We start from the raw sequence: 17,092 nt of genomic DNA, 5'->3' as shown, positions 1-17,092 counted from the left end.
AGAATGTTATATCAGCTCCTCAGAGAGTTTACTGCACCGAGTTATATAATATTAAATTTGAGGAACGTTATGGTACTAACAAGTCAGGCCTCATTACATGGGAAGAACGAGTTAATGCGATTTTCTTCTCAAATTATGCTTTAAAAAATCTATTTCTTTCTGTGCCGCCTTCATTTCTTGTTTTAAGTAGCGGTTTCGTAAACGCGGTACAGCTTAACAGATAGCATTTGGAGCAACTGAAGGAAAACACGCACGAATTAAGAAGACAAACAGCTTCTGCCTTGCTTGACAACACAGAAATGATGAAAGATTGAATTGTTTAGCCCGGAACACGGGGCTTAAAGTCCCAAAGCGATATGGACTATGAGAAACACCGTACTGGAGAGCTATAAAATAATTTCGACCACCTGTAGTTCTTTAACGCACGCTGACATCGCACAGGGAATGGACACCCTTAGTTTCGCCTCCATCAAAACGCGGCCGCCGCGGTCAGGATGCAAGCCACGCCCTCGGGATCAGCAGCCGAGCGCTCTAACTAGTCAGCCACCGCCGCAGGTTTAAATGGCGAAAGAATCTCGACTGCTGATATCGTTGCTACATACATGTGCTATGAGAGGGCTGCAGTTAACTGGAGAATCTCGCCGAAGGACAAGAAAATTGCGCGGAGTAAAACCGCAATTTTTTTAGAACAATTGTTCACAAATGTTCTGGGAGTGAATTAGGCCTCAAACTGATTTTGAGCTCAAAAATCGCAATCAACTTCTTTAGCCAAGCCTCTGAAGCAAACTGCAGTTTAAACCTAGCTTCCTAATCACAAGGACTCAAGACTAAAGTATACATTTTGAACTAACTCGCTTTAGTTAGATTTCAGAGTATGCCTTGCTTAGAGCGTCGTCCGGAAATGTCATTTACATCTTTGTTCCTAGACACTTATAAAAAAAAGCTCACCTTTTCAGAAGCAGCAAAGTAGGAAGAGCGAATACAAAGAGTTGATAGTCTGCTGACAGGAACCACGTGTAACCGAGCAGTATCTGTTGTAGACAGAAAATTGCATTTTACAGCTTGTCACAGTTCATGAAGTCAACAGAATGCCCAAAACTGAGGACAAAACGTTGCACTCGGGAGCATAATAAGGTAGGTCTTGTCCTTTCACACGTTCCATCCTCACAATACACAGTGCAAGTTGCAGACGCTAAATACATGGAGGCCATTCTCTCGATGAGGTGAAGTATAAACGCCCTGTTATAAAAAAAAAAGGGAACCAAATGCACAACACTATCTAGAACAGACGAATGGGAGAGTTGGTAATCAATGAGCTTAGAAAGCGCGAAAATTTCGGGGACATAGGAAAAACACAGATATGAATGCTGACTTTCAACTGAAGCTTTATTACTTCAGATGGCATTAACAGCGAGAGAAATAAGGTTTTTAGACGCAAGGTAATGACGCCGCTGTTGCGACCATCAAGAGTTGTTAGCATATATTCTGTTCATGTGATTGTTGTCGCAAAATTCGGCGCAATTCTGAAAAAAAAAACAAACAGCGCCGCGCGGACGCATCTCGCCAGAGCGCGTCGTAAAACAGGGGAGAACGAAACCCCGGAGAGTGACTAGCCTTTTGTGTGTGGCTGCCCCCTCCACCATCTTTCGCCGCAGGGATTGCGTCAGCCATGATGTCGAATGTCGGTGACGTTTCCACTCGAAGTCGACGGAGAGGGCGTATCCTTGTGTGTGCTAAGAGGCCCTCTCCCTCTTCACTCACGCGTCGGTGGCGACGCCAGCCCGGAAAGCCTTGGAAGCTACTCGAAGCGCGTTAGAGCGTTTTGACCAATCAGGTACGCGTGCCCGGCGCGAGAAGGAGTAGGAGACTGCACATTCGATACTGTGAGTATGTGCGCGCGTGCCTTGGCGCCAAGAACAGAGAGACGTGGAGCAAGCCTATATAAGAAGGGCGTGTTGACCGCTGTCGGTTAGCCCGAGCCGCCGTTTAAGCTTCCGAGAAGCGCGCCCGCTCAACTCCCGGGACTACACCACGCGCCTAGCCACAGACCGACGAGGCAGCGCGCGCCAGTCTGCTCGACGTCACCGTCGTGAACCTCTGGCCGTCGGACTGTCGCAGTGCTTGGTGAACAAACTGTGTTTTGTTTGTTTGCCTCTCTCTTGTGTTGGCGCACTCTAGGTGCAATAATTCTTTCATATTGTATTATCTAATGAAACTTTGCCCGAGTTGCATTATTTTGTTAATCACTTTGTATGTGCTCGTACGAGTGACTGTATAATCCTCTGTATCGTCTCATATTGCTGTATAAAGTTTGTTATGTTTGTGAACCACTGGCCAGGACTTATTCTCTGGCTTGCCACCGGCGCAAGCTGGGCACCAAACGACCAAAAACCTCTTGTCGCTCGGTAGCAGTTGTCCACTGAGCTTGCCACGCTGAGTCGAGGGACATGTTTACGCAAAAGGCGTACTGGCGCTAAAAAACGAAGACAACACACACAACAGGACAGGACTGGCGCCAACTTCCAACTAGTTTATTCACAGAAAAAACCACTTAAGAACCACACTGCATGCAAAAAAAAATACAGACAAACCAGAAACAAGGGGTGACTTAACAAAGATGCACGTGCCAAACGGACCAAAGGAATGATTATAACGCTGCAAGAGACCCACTCAGAAACCTAATCTCTTCTTCTGACAATGACACAGATGGCTTGCTTATGCAGATATCGCCCCTCTGTTTGATGTAATAGGCTTCTATTATTTCACGCTCTAATCTGTCTTTTGATCTTGCAATGAATTTGGTGTTCTCAAAACCAGGACGGCATTTGCAGCTTTTGCAGTGAGTGGCCATGTGGCTGCCATAGCCATTTTTTACAGCAATCTTGTGCTGCCTCACTCTTTCATTGTAGCACTGACCTGTCTGGCCGATATATTCCTTGCCGCAGCTTAGAGGAACAACATACACAACATCAGCCGTGCATTCAGTGGCGCGAATTTGGTGTTTCTTTTTGCACTGCTTAACCTTTCTTACTCTGTTGAAAGTGCAAACGCGCGACAGCTTGCAGGGAGCAGAAAGCACCACGTTGATCTTATATCTGCTGGCCACTTTCTTCAGGTTGTGCGAAAGCCGGTGAATATAGGGAATCACCACCGTCGGTTGTTTTTCTTTATCCTTGTTTTTTTGACCCTGTTCTCCCATCAACATCCGCTTGCGCTTCTTAACCAGGTCCTCACTAATGCTAGTTATGAGGTGTTCTGGGTACCCGGCTTGATGAAAGCGTTCAATTTGCGCATCGAAGCTCTGTGCCATCTCATGCTCACACGATTTATCCAAGGCTGCATTCAAGCATGTCGCAACGATTCCGCGCTTAATTAGCTAGGAATGTGCACTACTAAAAGGCAGTAGCTCTTTGCACGATCTCGGGTTGTAGGACCAACAAACATGGCGGTCCTGCTTAAATTGAAGTTTCAAATCAAGAAACTGCAGGCTATTGTTGTGGGGAACTTCATGCGTGAAACGGAGCCCTTTTGATTCACTGGTGAAAATGGTGACTATGTCTTCAAGGATGGCGCTTGGTTTTGAACCTACATGATCGGTTAGCACAATTAGGTAGTCATCCACGTATCTAAATACCCTAACAACGTTAGAGGTCAATAAAAGCCGGTCACTAACACGTTTGTCAACACACGATAAATAAATGTCACTTAAAATAGGGGCAAGGGACGACCCAATACAAACACCATCACGCTGAATGTAAAACTGATCGCTGAAAAAAACTGCAGTAGATGAAAGGTAAAATTCTAAAAGTGTTAAGAAATCATCACAGCTAATACCTGTTTCGTCCTGAAATGACAGTTCGCCTATGCATGCAATCTTCTCTTTGATACAAATCAACATTTCGGTATGCGGTATGGAATAGTACAGGTCGGTAACATCAATTGAAAAAGCAGACAGTGCTCCAGGCAACCCATTCCTTAGTTCTTGAACAACCTCATTGGAGCTGCGGATAAGAAAGGGGTCGTCTAGCGGAAGGGACTTTAAGTGTCGCTGAAGAAAACGGCCAACGCACACCTGCCAGGATCCTTTCTCTGAAACAATCGTGCGTAGGGGGCACCCTGGCTTATGAGATTTGCCCGTAAAGAAAACCTCCAGGAACTCTCTGTCAGCATCCTTAACCAGTTTCTTCAGCAGATCCAAATTCATGTCAGTTAACAGCTTTACTGCGGTGTTCTTAGCCTTGGCGGGATTGAACTTCACTGCGACGAAGTGCTTCTGCAGAGCTTCAGCTGCTTTCTCTTTCAAAAGCTTCTCGGGAAGAACAATAAAGCCCCCTTCCTTGTCGCTTTGAAGTATCTCAAGGTTGTTTTTCCCCAGGTAGTCCTTGATCTTCTTAAAGGGAGGATAAGAAGTCCGACTGCGACTCACATGGTGCATCAGGCAATCCAAGGCATCCGAAGTCGCTCGGTCTTCATCCTTGTCCCCAGCTCTTTTGGCGACATTCCTGGTCATGGCAAGGAGCTCAGGTTTCTTCATCCGTGGCTCAAAGCTGAACTTGGGGCCAGTCCTGTCCTGTTGTGTGTGTTGTCTTCGTTTTTTAGCGCCAGTACGCCTTTTGCGTAAACATGTCAAGCTACAACCAACTAGCTCAAATCAAAGTATTGCTGAGTCGAGGGCTTCTCCTTTGAGTCCCAGACCGCTGCCCCTACACGCTCTAAGGGTGCCTGGGAACACAAGCTAAAGTGCTCGAAATGGTGACAATTGTCTTCATGTTTTCTTTTGTTGGTTGTGACCAATGTATACATTTTTGCAGCGCAAGCAATAAGGCTTCATTTGAAAGTACAGCGCTCGTGTTTGCATTCCTCCTACGTCACCGTCTTTTCTGCGCTGTCTACACTTAGAATGCACAGATTCCTACAAACATAATTTTCTTCATTATAAATGAAAAATATAAATATTTGCTCAGGCGCTGCACAGTTCCTTTACACGAAGTGTTTTGAGTTGATTCGTTGGCTCTGCCTTTCCCAGAATAGGGATAAATTACTAATTAGCCCGACAGAACACTCTCCCGCTTTTAGCGGCACTCGCAAGGATTTGGCTTTGATGGAGGCTTACTCGCGTGTCCATTTTGTAGAAATTTTTTATCTGTAGGAGCAAATGCCACCAGTGCTCTGACATTTCTTCCCGGAATCTTATGAAGAACGCCTTGCTGTCTGGCCCGGTGACGAACAGTGGGAGTACGTAGAAGCACATGAGGATGAAGAACAGGGGAATGCATGTTCTGGAAAAATAGAATGCAAATGGACATGCATAAAGACAAGGCTTAAAGGGCAGCTGCATCACTTTTTTGAGAATTTTGCAATATTCAAGGATTAAAATCTATGTAGGCTGTAGGTAAAGCATGCCAAGTGTTTTTGCACTAGCATTTAAAATAGTGACGTAATCGACGATTTAAAATTGTGCTTCTCGTCAGTGCACCTGAGGAGTGCAGAAAAACTCAGCGTGACGTCAGGGAAGGTATTATTTCAAATTACCGCGGTCATCAGCCACACCCTGCCCTGACGCGTTAGACGCTGCCAAACAACTCTCGGCAGAGTTCGCCTTCGGTGGCGTTGGTTTTTTTCCTTCAAAGCAGGCGTTTGTGCGTTGGAAATGTACCGATACCTTCATTGACGTCATCATGCGCCCCCCACTTGGCATTGTGCGCTGCGGAGAAGATTGAAGGGCGCCCGGATTTTAATCGGCAATTACTTCACTATTTCAAGCGCTAGCCCAAAAAGACTTCGCATGCTTTACTTCCAAGTTACACACATTCGACCCTCTTAAGCTCGTTGATTTCTAAAACCTATGCAGTTTCCCTTTAAGGAGTCATCCTTAGAGTTCACTACTGCATTTCATGGTTCGCTCCTGGAGCGAGAGCTCCTCTAGGACATGTTTCGCCAAGGTCAACGAGTGTTGCAGTTTGACCTTCAGCAGAGGGAGCGCCGGAGGTGTGGCTGTGACGTCAGAGCATGTGACTCGGTGCAGCTGCAGCCGTCGTGCCATTGCACCGACCGCGGTGCGCCGACTGCTGCTTCGCCAAATGTGGTCATGTGATTAAGCACGTGACCACATGACCACGCTTCCTCGTGCGTTCGCTTGATGAGGCGACGACGCTCTCGCATGCAGCTGATGAGAGCGCGGCTGACAGCGTGCCCGAAACGCCTGCGAGGCGTGTCGAGCTCTAACCATGCGTAGCCAAGTGTAAATGAGCTTTCGCTCTGTTTAGAAGCGTTAAACCACTGCCAATTTTTTTCTACAGTGTACAACTCTGTATTGTACTTCCTCAATTTTTTGACAACTCGAGCGAACTATGCGCCAAAATTTTATCCCTCGCTAAAATGTTGAGCGGAAACGAATTAGTGTGCCAAAGAAAATTAAAATTCATCGTTGGAACTATGGTTTGAACGAAGATAAAAATATTCTTGACGAAAATTCTCGCTCTTATGATTCGAATATATGTCCTGGTTTTTAGAAGCTTGGTAAATTTTTTATTGGTTCAAGATTCAGTGCACATCAGCCGAGAGTTTGGCACCAATAACGAAATAAATATGGCTCCATTCAGTTAGGGATGGCAAATATTCTGGCATTGCCATGTATATTGAATACTGGCGAAATTCACTGTCTGCAATTATGAAAACATCCTTGTTTAAATTCAAGCCGCCTAAAAACGTTGGTAAGGTGCCCCGTTTTCAAAAGGCCCGGAGCTGCAGTAGTCGTTAGCGTTAGGCTTAAGCTGCACATAACCGATTCGAGATGGTCTTCTTTACCTGATCAGCCTTCGAAGCACACCGACCCCAAAAACGACGGGTCCATTTCTCCTCTGCTTCATAACAGTCAGGCAAAGGAAGAATCCGCTGCACAAGGGCAAGAGGACCGTGCAAATTGGTTAAGCAGTCATTAAATTTCCAGTACACATCTGCAAAAGAATAATTGAAGTAAAGGAATCTGAAGCAACCGTACGCTCAATTTTAAAACGGGCACCAGCTACCTGCAATGTTTACACCGAGAATATTCGTGTGCAGCCTCTGCCATTTTTCCCCTGCGCATGCTATCCCACTTAATTTTGTACTTTAGAACGCGCCGCCGCGGTGGCTCAGTGGCTATGGTGCTCGGCTGCTGGCCCGAAAGACGCGGGTTCGATCCCGGCCGCGGCGGTTGAATTTCTTTGGAGGAGAAATTCGAGGCCCGTGTACTGTGCGATGTCAGTGCACGTTAAAGAACCCCAGGTGGTCGAAATTTCCGGAGCCTCCCACTACGGCGTCTCTCATAGCCTCAGTCGCTTTGGGACGTTAAACCCCATAAACCAACCAACCTACTTTAGAACGCAATGTTAAATAACTTGATTCTAAACTAGGAAACGCGGAAAAAAAACGAGTTTTAAAAGACTCGGAGCGAAAAGAATACCGCTCCCTTGCTGACCCCGAAGGTCAGCTGCCTCTTAGATTTTACCTCTCCAGCGGGTGCGCCGCATGTGGCTATGACGTCATGCCGTGTCACTCGGCGACGCCACAGCTGCGCGCTTGGCAGTCACGCTGCTTGGCCGCTCCTCCTCGCCAGTTGTGCATGTGGTGTGCCACATGACTCGGTCTTGCGTTTGGCAGTCACGTCCTCTGCTGCGCTGACCAGCGCTCTGGACGTGATGCATCACGTGATTTGCTCACGCTAATATAATTGCAGGGCTTGCAGACAGAGCTTTCGCTCTCTATACCCTGTCGCAGCTGATTTTAGCCACAGCTACTTTTTTCAAAGAGCCCGTTTGTACAGATGTTACGGTCCCTTGATTATTTTTGCGAAGCCAAAGAGATACCGCGGAAGAGGGGAGGAGGTGGTGATAACATCCAAGGACGCTTTATTGCTATTTACGTTTTAGCCAACGGTAGGGGGTTACTTGCCTGAGGAAGAAGAAAGTTTCGAGGCTGTTGAAGGCTCCTGCTATCATCATGCAAGGCCAACGTTGAGTGCAGATGAGGAAGTTTAGGAAACGTGCTGAAAGAATACAACCGTTTTTTTTTTCAAATCCTACTTGCATGGCGAATCATGCGCGCAAGTAATGTGTAGAAAACGTGTCGAAATAAATCATTTATCGAGACTATAGCGTATCCAGTACATCCGAACCAAGTCATAAATCATATCTTAGACGCCCTATAGACAGTATAGGAGAAGGCTAGCATAGCAGGCGTTGCCGGCCGGGCGGATGAGATCAGAAAGGTTGCAATGGTAAGGTGGCCGCATCTGGCACAGGGCCGGATAAATTGGAGGGATATGGTACAACAGGCCTTTGTACTAAAGTCAACGTAATTAGGCTGATGATGATGACGATCGGCAGAGTTTTTCTATATCAGGCACTAATTGGTCCAAAAGTGCCACTTTAGGTGCCAGTCTAGTCATTTGCGTTATTCAGGTGCAATGCTCAGGACCGGTCTAAGCATGATGCTGTCGAGAAAAAAAAACGTTGCAGGGCGCATGAGACTGCCCACAACAACGGTGAAGCCTCTGGAAGCTAGATTAAAAAAATTTAGTTCTTGACGTCATACCTCTGAGAGTGGGAGCTTTGTAAGAGGTGCCAACGAATTATGATTATCAGTATGTGTCCACTACCACCCCCGCGGGAGCTGCTTAAGAGTGGCTACCACGTGAATCCGCGGTCAAAAACAAGCGTCTTATTTTTTTATATTTCAATTTGCTGTCAGCGACTCGTCGAAGGCATTGATTAGTTTGCATTGGCTCCAGAAAATGCTTCTATAGCCGCGTTGTAGAAAAGAGCGAATATTCTTCAACCCGATTTTGTTTTATAGCCCAAAAATATTATCCCTCACGCGGGAAAGAAAATAGTTGTTATTTTATCTAAATTCTGAAAAAATGCTTTGAACAGCCCAAAACGTTTGGTGCTGGTGTGGGGAAAAGCATGAACTGCTTCCAAGAAAATCGCTGCAGTTGCAATGAACAGGAATTCGAATCGAAACCCCGAGCAGCAGTGCCGGCTTCGGATTCATTTATATTGTAGCTTTAGTTATGTATTTTAGAGCAATAGCATGAGTGGGGGGGGGGGGGGGTGGGGACGTGAAGCTTGAATACCTATCGGTGTATAAATTTAAGCGTTGCATGTTACAGTAATCCGAATAAACGTCATTTCCGCTGGCACTGCGGCTATCGCAATAATTAGCTATTTTTGCAACTGATCCACCCAAAAGGAGTGAAATTTTCGGTTAGGATTTTGCAGGTGGCGCAAAAATTTTCCGCCAAGTAAAAGAACACGTAAAAGTACTCGGTAAAACGACTCAGTAAAAGAACACGCGAAAATAAGACTTGAAGGAGAAAGAGGCAGGACGTATAAGAGTACCTACATCTGCCCATAAACACAACGTACCGCTATCATTTTCACTCTCACACTCACGCACTTTAAAACACACACATACACACACGCATACACAATGGTGACATGTAACTACACTTTCAGAAATGCCCTACCGCCGCCCTGTACAAATCCCGCTGCATAATGAAAACGCAGTTTGGGTATGCACTGAATTGGCAACGAACATGCAAATGAGGTGAACATGTTCTTACACCAGTTGTCGGACACTGTGAAATAGCAGTGGCCTAGAACGATGTGGGAGAGGCTGAAGAAGCGCAGGCCGTGCAGGAACTGCAGAGCGTAGTGGTCGCCGTCGGCCCGGTCGGCCGCCTTGAGCAGTGCGCGCGTGCTCGACGCCGCCGAGAACGCTGTCACGAACTGAACAAACGCACCTGGGGAGCCCGCAGAACGACCTCTTAGTGCTACGCCTACAAAAGGCTGGTTAACCCGTTATAAAAATGGTGTATAGACAGTCTGTAGACTTCTTATTGACTCTATTGACTTCCTATACACACTGCTTTTTGTCTGTTCACAGTCTATAGACTGTCTATGGCATTTGTATTGCCTATAGGCTGTTCTCTAGGTTTTTTGTATAGGCAGTCTACAGACTTTATAGACAGGAGTCTATAGACACTCGATAGACTCTCCAAACTTTTTTTGTAAGGGACATATCCTCCGCTGCGGTAGACTTGCGCTCCTGTGAAGCCGAATCAATTCGCGAGGCTCGTCATGGACTTAAGTCGGTATGGCTGAAAGTTAACGAATTATTTTGTTTACTGGAAAATTGCAACGCAGCAGTAACAAGGACGAGACGAGAAGGACGCAAACACAAGCGCTGACTAACAACTGTGTTTTATTGCTCTGAGCCAGCCTATATAAGAACTAGGTACAAAACAACAAAACAGAAACCAACACATCACCTCACGCATTCGTGGCACGATTATCGGAATTGTCTCCCGTTCCTCCAATCTTTCGTCCTATCATTGGCGTTCAGAAATTACATTTCTTTTTCACTAAGGCGCACAGAGGGGTTGCTAACACACTTATCTGCGCATTTTGATATCACCAGAGCTTCTGCTATCAACCTTATGGCAGTGTCCCGACACTTGCGAAGAATAACTGTTCTTTCAAGGGCAGGGGTGCAGCCCTCGCACTGGCTACAGTGTAAGGCGAGTTCCCCTGAGTTTGTGTCCCTTATATTCCTTTTTGTTCTCTTGTAGCCTTGTGTTCAGGCATCTCCCTGTTTGACCTATCTAGATGTTGCCACCCGACAGGGGAATTGAATATACCACATCTTTTTCGCAATCGACGAGATGCGGACGGTGCCTCGTCACGCAGTCGGGCTCACGTTCGGTGCCAGAATTTACTCTTTTGCACAACTGATGCAGTTTCTTCGGGGCCGAGAAGAAAATATCAACCCCCGATCTGTTTCCTATCCTTTTCAGTTTATGCGATACCGCATGTAGGTATGGTATCACAGCTGCCTTTGTTTGGCCTTTTTTTGTGGTGGGCCCATTTCGCGATTGTTTAAGTATGCCCTCTGCAACAGCAATTAGGAGATGCGTTGGATATCCGGCTTGCTCCAGACGACGCACTTGGCTTTGAAAGGCTTCTTCCTTACGCTGCCCACATGTCTTCTCAACAGCGCTCACAAAGCACGACTTCACAATGGCCCTCTTCACAAGCTTTGAGTGCGCTGAGGCATACGGGAGGGGTTTGTTACCCCTCGGCTCACAGGCCCAGCAAACGTGTGCAGAGCCAAAGTACAGACCTAAATCTAAAAACCTAATGTGGCCGTTGGCTGGGCGCTCATGAGTCACCGCCAACGGTCGAAGACACTCTGAAAACATTGTGAAAACTTAGGGCACTCGCGTATTCGCACAACCGTTTTCGTCGTTCAAGATCATGAGAAAATAATCTACAAACTTAAACACTTCGTCTATTCCAAACTCAGCGCATCGGTCCCGTATCTTGCGGTCCCGGACAGCAAGGCATATGTCGCTTAGTACGGGCGCGACACAAGAACCAATGCAAATCCCGTTTCTTTGAGAGACAATGAGGTCTTCGAACTGTGCAAAGGTAGAATTCAGGTAAGTGTCCAGCAGCTCCAACAGGCTACTGACGGCCACGCCTGAAGCATTTTGAGATCTAATGGCACCATGGGCGTCGATACAATCTCCGACATCGCTTAACAGGTCGTCATGCGGGAGGGAATAATACAAGTCCTTTATGTCCACATATATGGCAGTAAAACTACCTCCGCGCCTATTTATTTATTTATTTATTTAGAACATACTGCAGGCCTACAGTAGGCCCAAGCAGGAGGGGCGAATACATAATATATGAAAAAAAGAACAGGTTTAGCAAAATTGAAAAATGTTAAATACAAGTTGTAACACAAAATACAGCAATAAATACAAGGCTCAGATGCAAAATACAAAAAGTAAACGTAGAAATAAATGGCTCTCAAATTAAATGCAGTGAAGAAAACATAGATTCAAAAGAGTCAGCTCTGGTTAAGAGCTTTAAGAGCTATCTTAAGAGCTATCTTTTAAGTAGTCAATCACCTGCTCGGAGCCTTTCACATGAAAAGGGTCGCCAATATCGAGCACTTCTAGATGAGTCTGGAGAAACTTTCCTAGATTTTTCTCCCATGCCCCGTTCTCCGAAACAATAACACGGAGTGGGCAGTCAGGCTTGTGCGTTTTTGCACTAAAAATATATCTAAGCAGAGCTTATTGTCACCATTGATACTCGAAACAAACTTGTCCAGGCTTAAACTTTCGCACAGCTTTATAGCATGACGTTTCACTTTTCTCAACGACACTTCGTCGTGCCTGTCGAAGACCGAGTGCACTGCATCAGTAGTTGGCGATTTATATGCTTCGCTTCACATAACGACAAAGCCACCCTCTTTGTCTGCCGGTAACAGATTCGGAGACCACCTTCCCCTTAGACAGTCAACTACTCTTCTAAGCGAGGTATCCCTTACGTGTCCACTGTGACGCAACAGTACATCAACACCTTCCGAAATACACCTTTCTGTCTCTGTATCAGGCACGAAACGTGCGACTTGCCTCACCATCGCCAGCTGCTCTGCCGCGTTCTTTTTCGGCTCCACGGCGAACTTTGGACCATGGCCGAGTAGCTGGCGGACTTCCGCAGGCAGCTGCACGTCACCAACAGTGTGCACTGCATTCCTGGAGGGTGTCCCATTCCGTGGAAGGTTTCTCCGTAGCTGGTGCAGCACCTGTTGCCACAGGACCTCAGTAGTCTGGTCGATGAGACGGGAAGCTTCCTTCCAGCGCCACGCAGCGTTAGCCACGCTGTTGGAGCAGTTTAGATGCAAGCAAAGGTGATTCTTGTAGAGGCGTGCTTGCCGCTGCCACTCTGATCGCAGGAACTTGCAGATACGAGTGCCAGCAACCACTGTGCGCCTTAGTGTGTCAGCACAGCAACCCCTCTGTGCGCCTTAGTGAAAAAGAAATGTCATTTCTGAACGCCAATGATAGGACGAAAGATTGGAGGAACGGGAGACAATTCCGATAATTGTGCTACGAATGCGTGAGGTGATGTGTTGGTTTCTGTTTTGTTATTTTGTACCTAGTTCTTATATAGGCTGGCTCATAGCAATAAAACACAGTTGTTAGTCAGCGCTTGTGTTTGCGTTCTTCTCGTCTCGTCCTTGTTTCTGCTGCGCTGTAATTTTCCAGTACGCAGAACCAACTAGCCAGTCACTATGTTTAAGCAATTATTTTGTTTATAATGGAAGAGTTTGGCACAGAAAAGGCGGTAAGCGTTGAGGTAAGTGTTGAGCGCTATGTTTGCTGATGGCGTTTTAGCGGCATATTGCAACCGCGGGTGATGTTGCTCAAAACAACGCTGTCTATTGCCGCAGTTCAATGGAAGTACAGACAAAAGAAAGGTTTAAGGCGAAAGTCCATCGTTGTGCCATCGTTATCCATGTGCCATCGTTGTCGACAGAAGGTTGTCAGCAGAGATGTCACGCTTTATCTAGTCGGACCAGAAAAAAAAATCTTCGTGCGCGATGGGATTCGAACCACGACCCGTCCGTTCAGCAGCCGAGCGTGCCAATGGCTACGCTACTTCATGCCAACGCATACTACGTAGTTCTCCTTGTCTAGGACGCTGGAGACTGTTTGCAGAAAGGCGTCGAATCAGACGGATGCCTCCCAAACGCCCTCCAGTGTCTCCAGTATTCAATGTTCACAAGCAGTTAACATCTTAACATCAATCAACATCCTGAACATACATCTGTGACACAAAGTGCCCCCCTGAAAGAGGAGCACATATAGGAGCACATATAGGAGCACATATATGAGCACATATAGGTGCACATATAGGTGCACATATAGGTGCACATATAGGTGCACATAGAAAGAAAGAGGTGCACATATTTCCGTACAGGTACGAGATCATGACTGATCGCGATCCTTGCAAATGTCTCTGGAACTGAAACGGCCCTTTTTGGAAGCTGTGTTCCCAACTGGCCACATCCATTGTGCCGGTTGTTCCACCCAAAAATGTCATTTTCTTAGAACTTCCGTGGTATAGCCGTTGATATTTTCAGTCCTGGAGAGTGGTCAGAATATTCATGTTTCGATAAAAAGAAAATCAATAATATTATCTCGTGGCTATAGTACAAGGCTACGTGTTTTCTGGTCTTGCCTTCGTGCTCCGTTATGCGAAAAACCTAATCAGTATCGATTACTCATTCTTCAATTTTTCAGGCAAGCAGTTCGGGAGATCGGAAAGCTGAACGAAATTACACAATCCTGCACTGGAAAAATGTACCTGCCAGCTACTGTTACCACGGTTTCCGAAAATACTGAAAAACTTGAAACGCATATCGCGTGTTGTATACGGTTAACTGACACGGCTGTGGTAACGGCACACAGCACAGCACGTCAAGAACAGCATATTACTCTTACGTGGCCACATATACGCTTCTGATATAGTAAGCATGAGTGCAGAATGTAAACATCTTTTATATATAACGTACAACCTCTATAGAGAAGTGCACATTTTATGGCAAAGTGCACCCTTTGTAGCCAAAGGTAATCATCATCTTCAGTTTGTTTTCAATTTTCATATTGTTCCTTGTCCACGGGTACGCTTATCAATGCTTTGCTTTGATGCATGCTTGCCTGCAATAATGATGGTTGGTTTGTATTCTTCACGCATACAAACCCACTCCTGTAGCAGTGTCAATCGGAACTACAAGTATATTGAAATAAAAGAAATAAATACGCAAGAATAAGGTGAAACTTACTTGGTTCTGCGTCATGTTTTCGCTTGACTAGAATGAGGTCAACGCAAGTGGCAACTGCGATGATGACAACCAGGAGGCCTAGAAAGATTCTGGATTAATAATCATGCAAATTAGTTGCAGTTCTACAAGGGGAAAGTTTTATCTCATTTTAAGGATTTATCCTTTGAGTGAGTATTTGTAATTTAGTAGAAACCTTATTTCCAGGTTTTCAGATTTTTGTATCAGACGCGTTATTGCTCAACAGAACAAATTCAGACCATTCCGGTTATCACTTCATGCAACTTGTGACTGGTTTTAAAGGCTGCATCAAGACCGAAGACTGCTTTCACGGACTCAATTAAGTAGTCGTCTTCTGAGCCATTCCCTCATAATAATTAGCTGTGGGAATAGATCAGTATACCTAGGCCTTCATATGGTGCTCACGCTCGGCATACAAGCGAGCGAAAACCCACACTAACCCCAGCCATACCAGAGCTACAAAAAAAACGAGGAGGCCTCCATTTTAATGACGATTTTCCGCGTATTTTTCGCACGTTTGTATTAAAATGGTCTTTCACGCTGCTTCTGGCAGAGGCGAAAGAGTAAAACTGCGTAAAGAGAACGGGGACACATAAGAACGGGCCTTTCGTCTAGTGATGCAAAACTATCGGAAAATTGACCATCGATAGTATCGATTGTTTTTTTGAAACTATCGATAGTGTAAAAAACTATTGATAGTGCTACTATCGATAGACTATCGATAGTATTATCGATAGTCTACTATCGATAGTAGAATCGATAGTATTACTATCGATAGTACCGCTATCGATAGCAAGATTGTCGATAGTGAAACTGTCGATGGTAAGACTATTACTGGCAACAATATTCATATTATGCATTTGTGCTATCGTGCACTGCAAACGTCGTCTTGCTGACGTAACCGCTGCAGAAATGCTTTTCGCACAGATGCTTTGCAACTAAGACATTCGCACGCTAACATTTTATCGAGTAGCTTTACGTAGGGAACGTCTGCAGAGCTCGGTGACGCGTAGGCCGCGAAAACGTGCGAATCATGTCAGTTACTCATACCATAACCTCCATACCACACTAGGGAAAGGAAGTTTAGAATGCAGTGTGTACGCGTAGTTGATTTTATAGAATCGATACTACCATTTATAACAATTAGTATCGATACTGCTATTGGTATTACTATCAATAGAATTATCGACAGTACTATCGATAGTAATAAAACTATCGGAAGTATTATCGATAGTACTGTCGATACAGCTATCGAAATGACTAACTATCGATAGTACTATCGATAGCGCGCTATCGTAGCACTATCGATCGTCTTTTTTACCATCGATAGTTCGATAGTGACTCAACTGTCTAGATAGTATCGATAGTACTATCGATAGTTTTGCATCACTACTTTCGTCTCGTTCTCTTTGCGCAGTTGTTCGCTTCAAATGAACCAAGCAGCCTGCCAGAGGGTTGCAAATGCAGCCATTCGGGACAAAACAGGTGGGTAGGCGTGGGTAGCACCTCTTTCCCAGCGGCCGCTACCATGTCCACCCTCACAGTCATTGAGCACGTCTCAACAAAGAGGCGGTCGATGGTAATCCAGCATAGACTGGAGCTTCTCCTCTCTTTCATTCCACTATGCGACTCTCGCGCTGCCTCCTGCAGATTCGAACCCGCGGATCCCCGCTGTTATGAGCGACTTGCGAGCTCGTATACGTAAAGAGCGCTTGTCCTGCGTCGTTCTTCAGCGGTGTGTGTGTTTTTCGGCGCTACTCTTTTTCCTTTCTCAAGTACAATGAACCATCTAGCCCCAATAGAAGTTCTTCTGAACTACGAACCGTGATTAGCTAGGCAGCATAAAAAGCAGCAAAAAAAAGCAGCTAGCAGCAAAAAAAGTATCTGCGCGGAGTCGCTCTATGTAGCGTTTGTCACGAATTACAACGAATGAAAACGCGCTTCGAACATTCCACTTCCTGAGTGCCATGGATTGCTTATTATTTACGAAAGTCCAATACAACCGCGTACAACACATGTCAGTTATATGTGCAGGTGTCCGAAGCACACTTTGCGGGAAACGGAAAGCTGGCAAAACCTTAATTTTTTTTGGCACCTTGAGCATGCAGCCACGCACTGAAGAGTGTTCGCTTTACTACTCAATGTGAGGCCACGATTCCAGGCAGTGAAGACATTAAGCTTTTAAAGCAAAAAGCTCTACTCCTCTCATGAAGGTCGAATGGCTGTTAGATTCGACCTCTAACGAGCGGCGCGCCGCACGTGGCTATGACGTCATGCGATGTGACTTGCAGACGTCACAGCTGTGCGCTTGGCAGCCAGGTCCGCTGCTGCGCCGACAGCGGCTCTGGACGCTCGCTCTTGCACTCGTTCCACCTGATGCACCACGTGA

At 45.9% G+C, this 17,092-nt stretch overlaps 1 protein-coding gene across 1 annotated transcript in view; it reads right to left on the bottom strand.

Moving 5' to 3' along the window:
* LOC149327492 (nose resistant to fluoxetine protein 6-like) overlaps positions 1–17,092 on the bottom strand; it is a 61,008-nt gene that overhangs the window by 18,260 nt on the left and 25,656 nt on the right. Inside the window, exons 5-10 of the mRNA XM_089564897.1 lie at positions 14,686–14,774; positions 9,605–9,784; positions 7,933–8,026; positions 6,808–6,894; positions 5,114–5,279; positions 949–1,031 (exon numbers count right to left, since the gene is read on the bottom strand). Coding sequence (XP_089421023.1) covers positions 949–1,031; positions 5,114–5,279; positions 6,808–6,894; positions 7,933–8,026; positions 9,605–9,784; positions 14,686–14,774 — 699 coding nt within the window. The remainder of the gene's footprint in view (positions 1–948; positions 1,032–5,113; positions 5,280–6,807; positions 6,895–7,932; positions 8,027–9,604; positions 9,785–14,685; positions 14,775–17,092) is intronic.

The sequence above is a fragment of the Amblyomma mixtum genome, chromosome 10 (assembly GCF_055824585.1).
Source record: "Amblyomma mixtum isolate Tamu chromosome 10, ASM5582458v1, whole genome shotgun sequence".
NCBI lineage: Eukaryota > Metazoa > Arthropoda > Arachnida > Ixodida > Ixodidae > Amblyomma > Amblyomma mixtum.
This window is presented reverse-complemented; position numbering and strand designations above follow the sequence as displayed.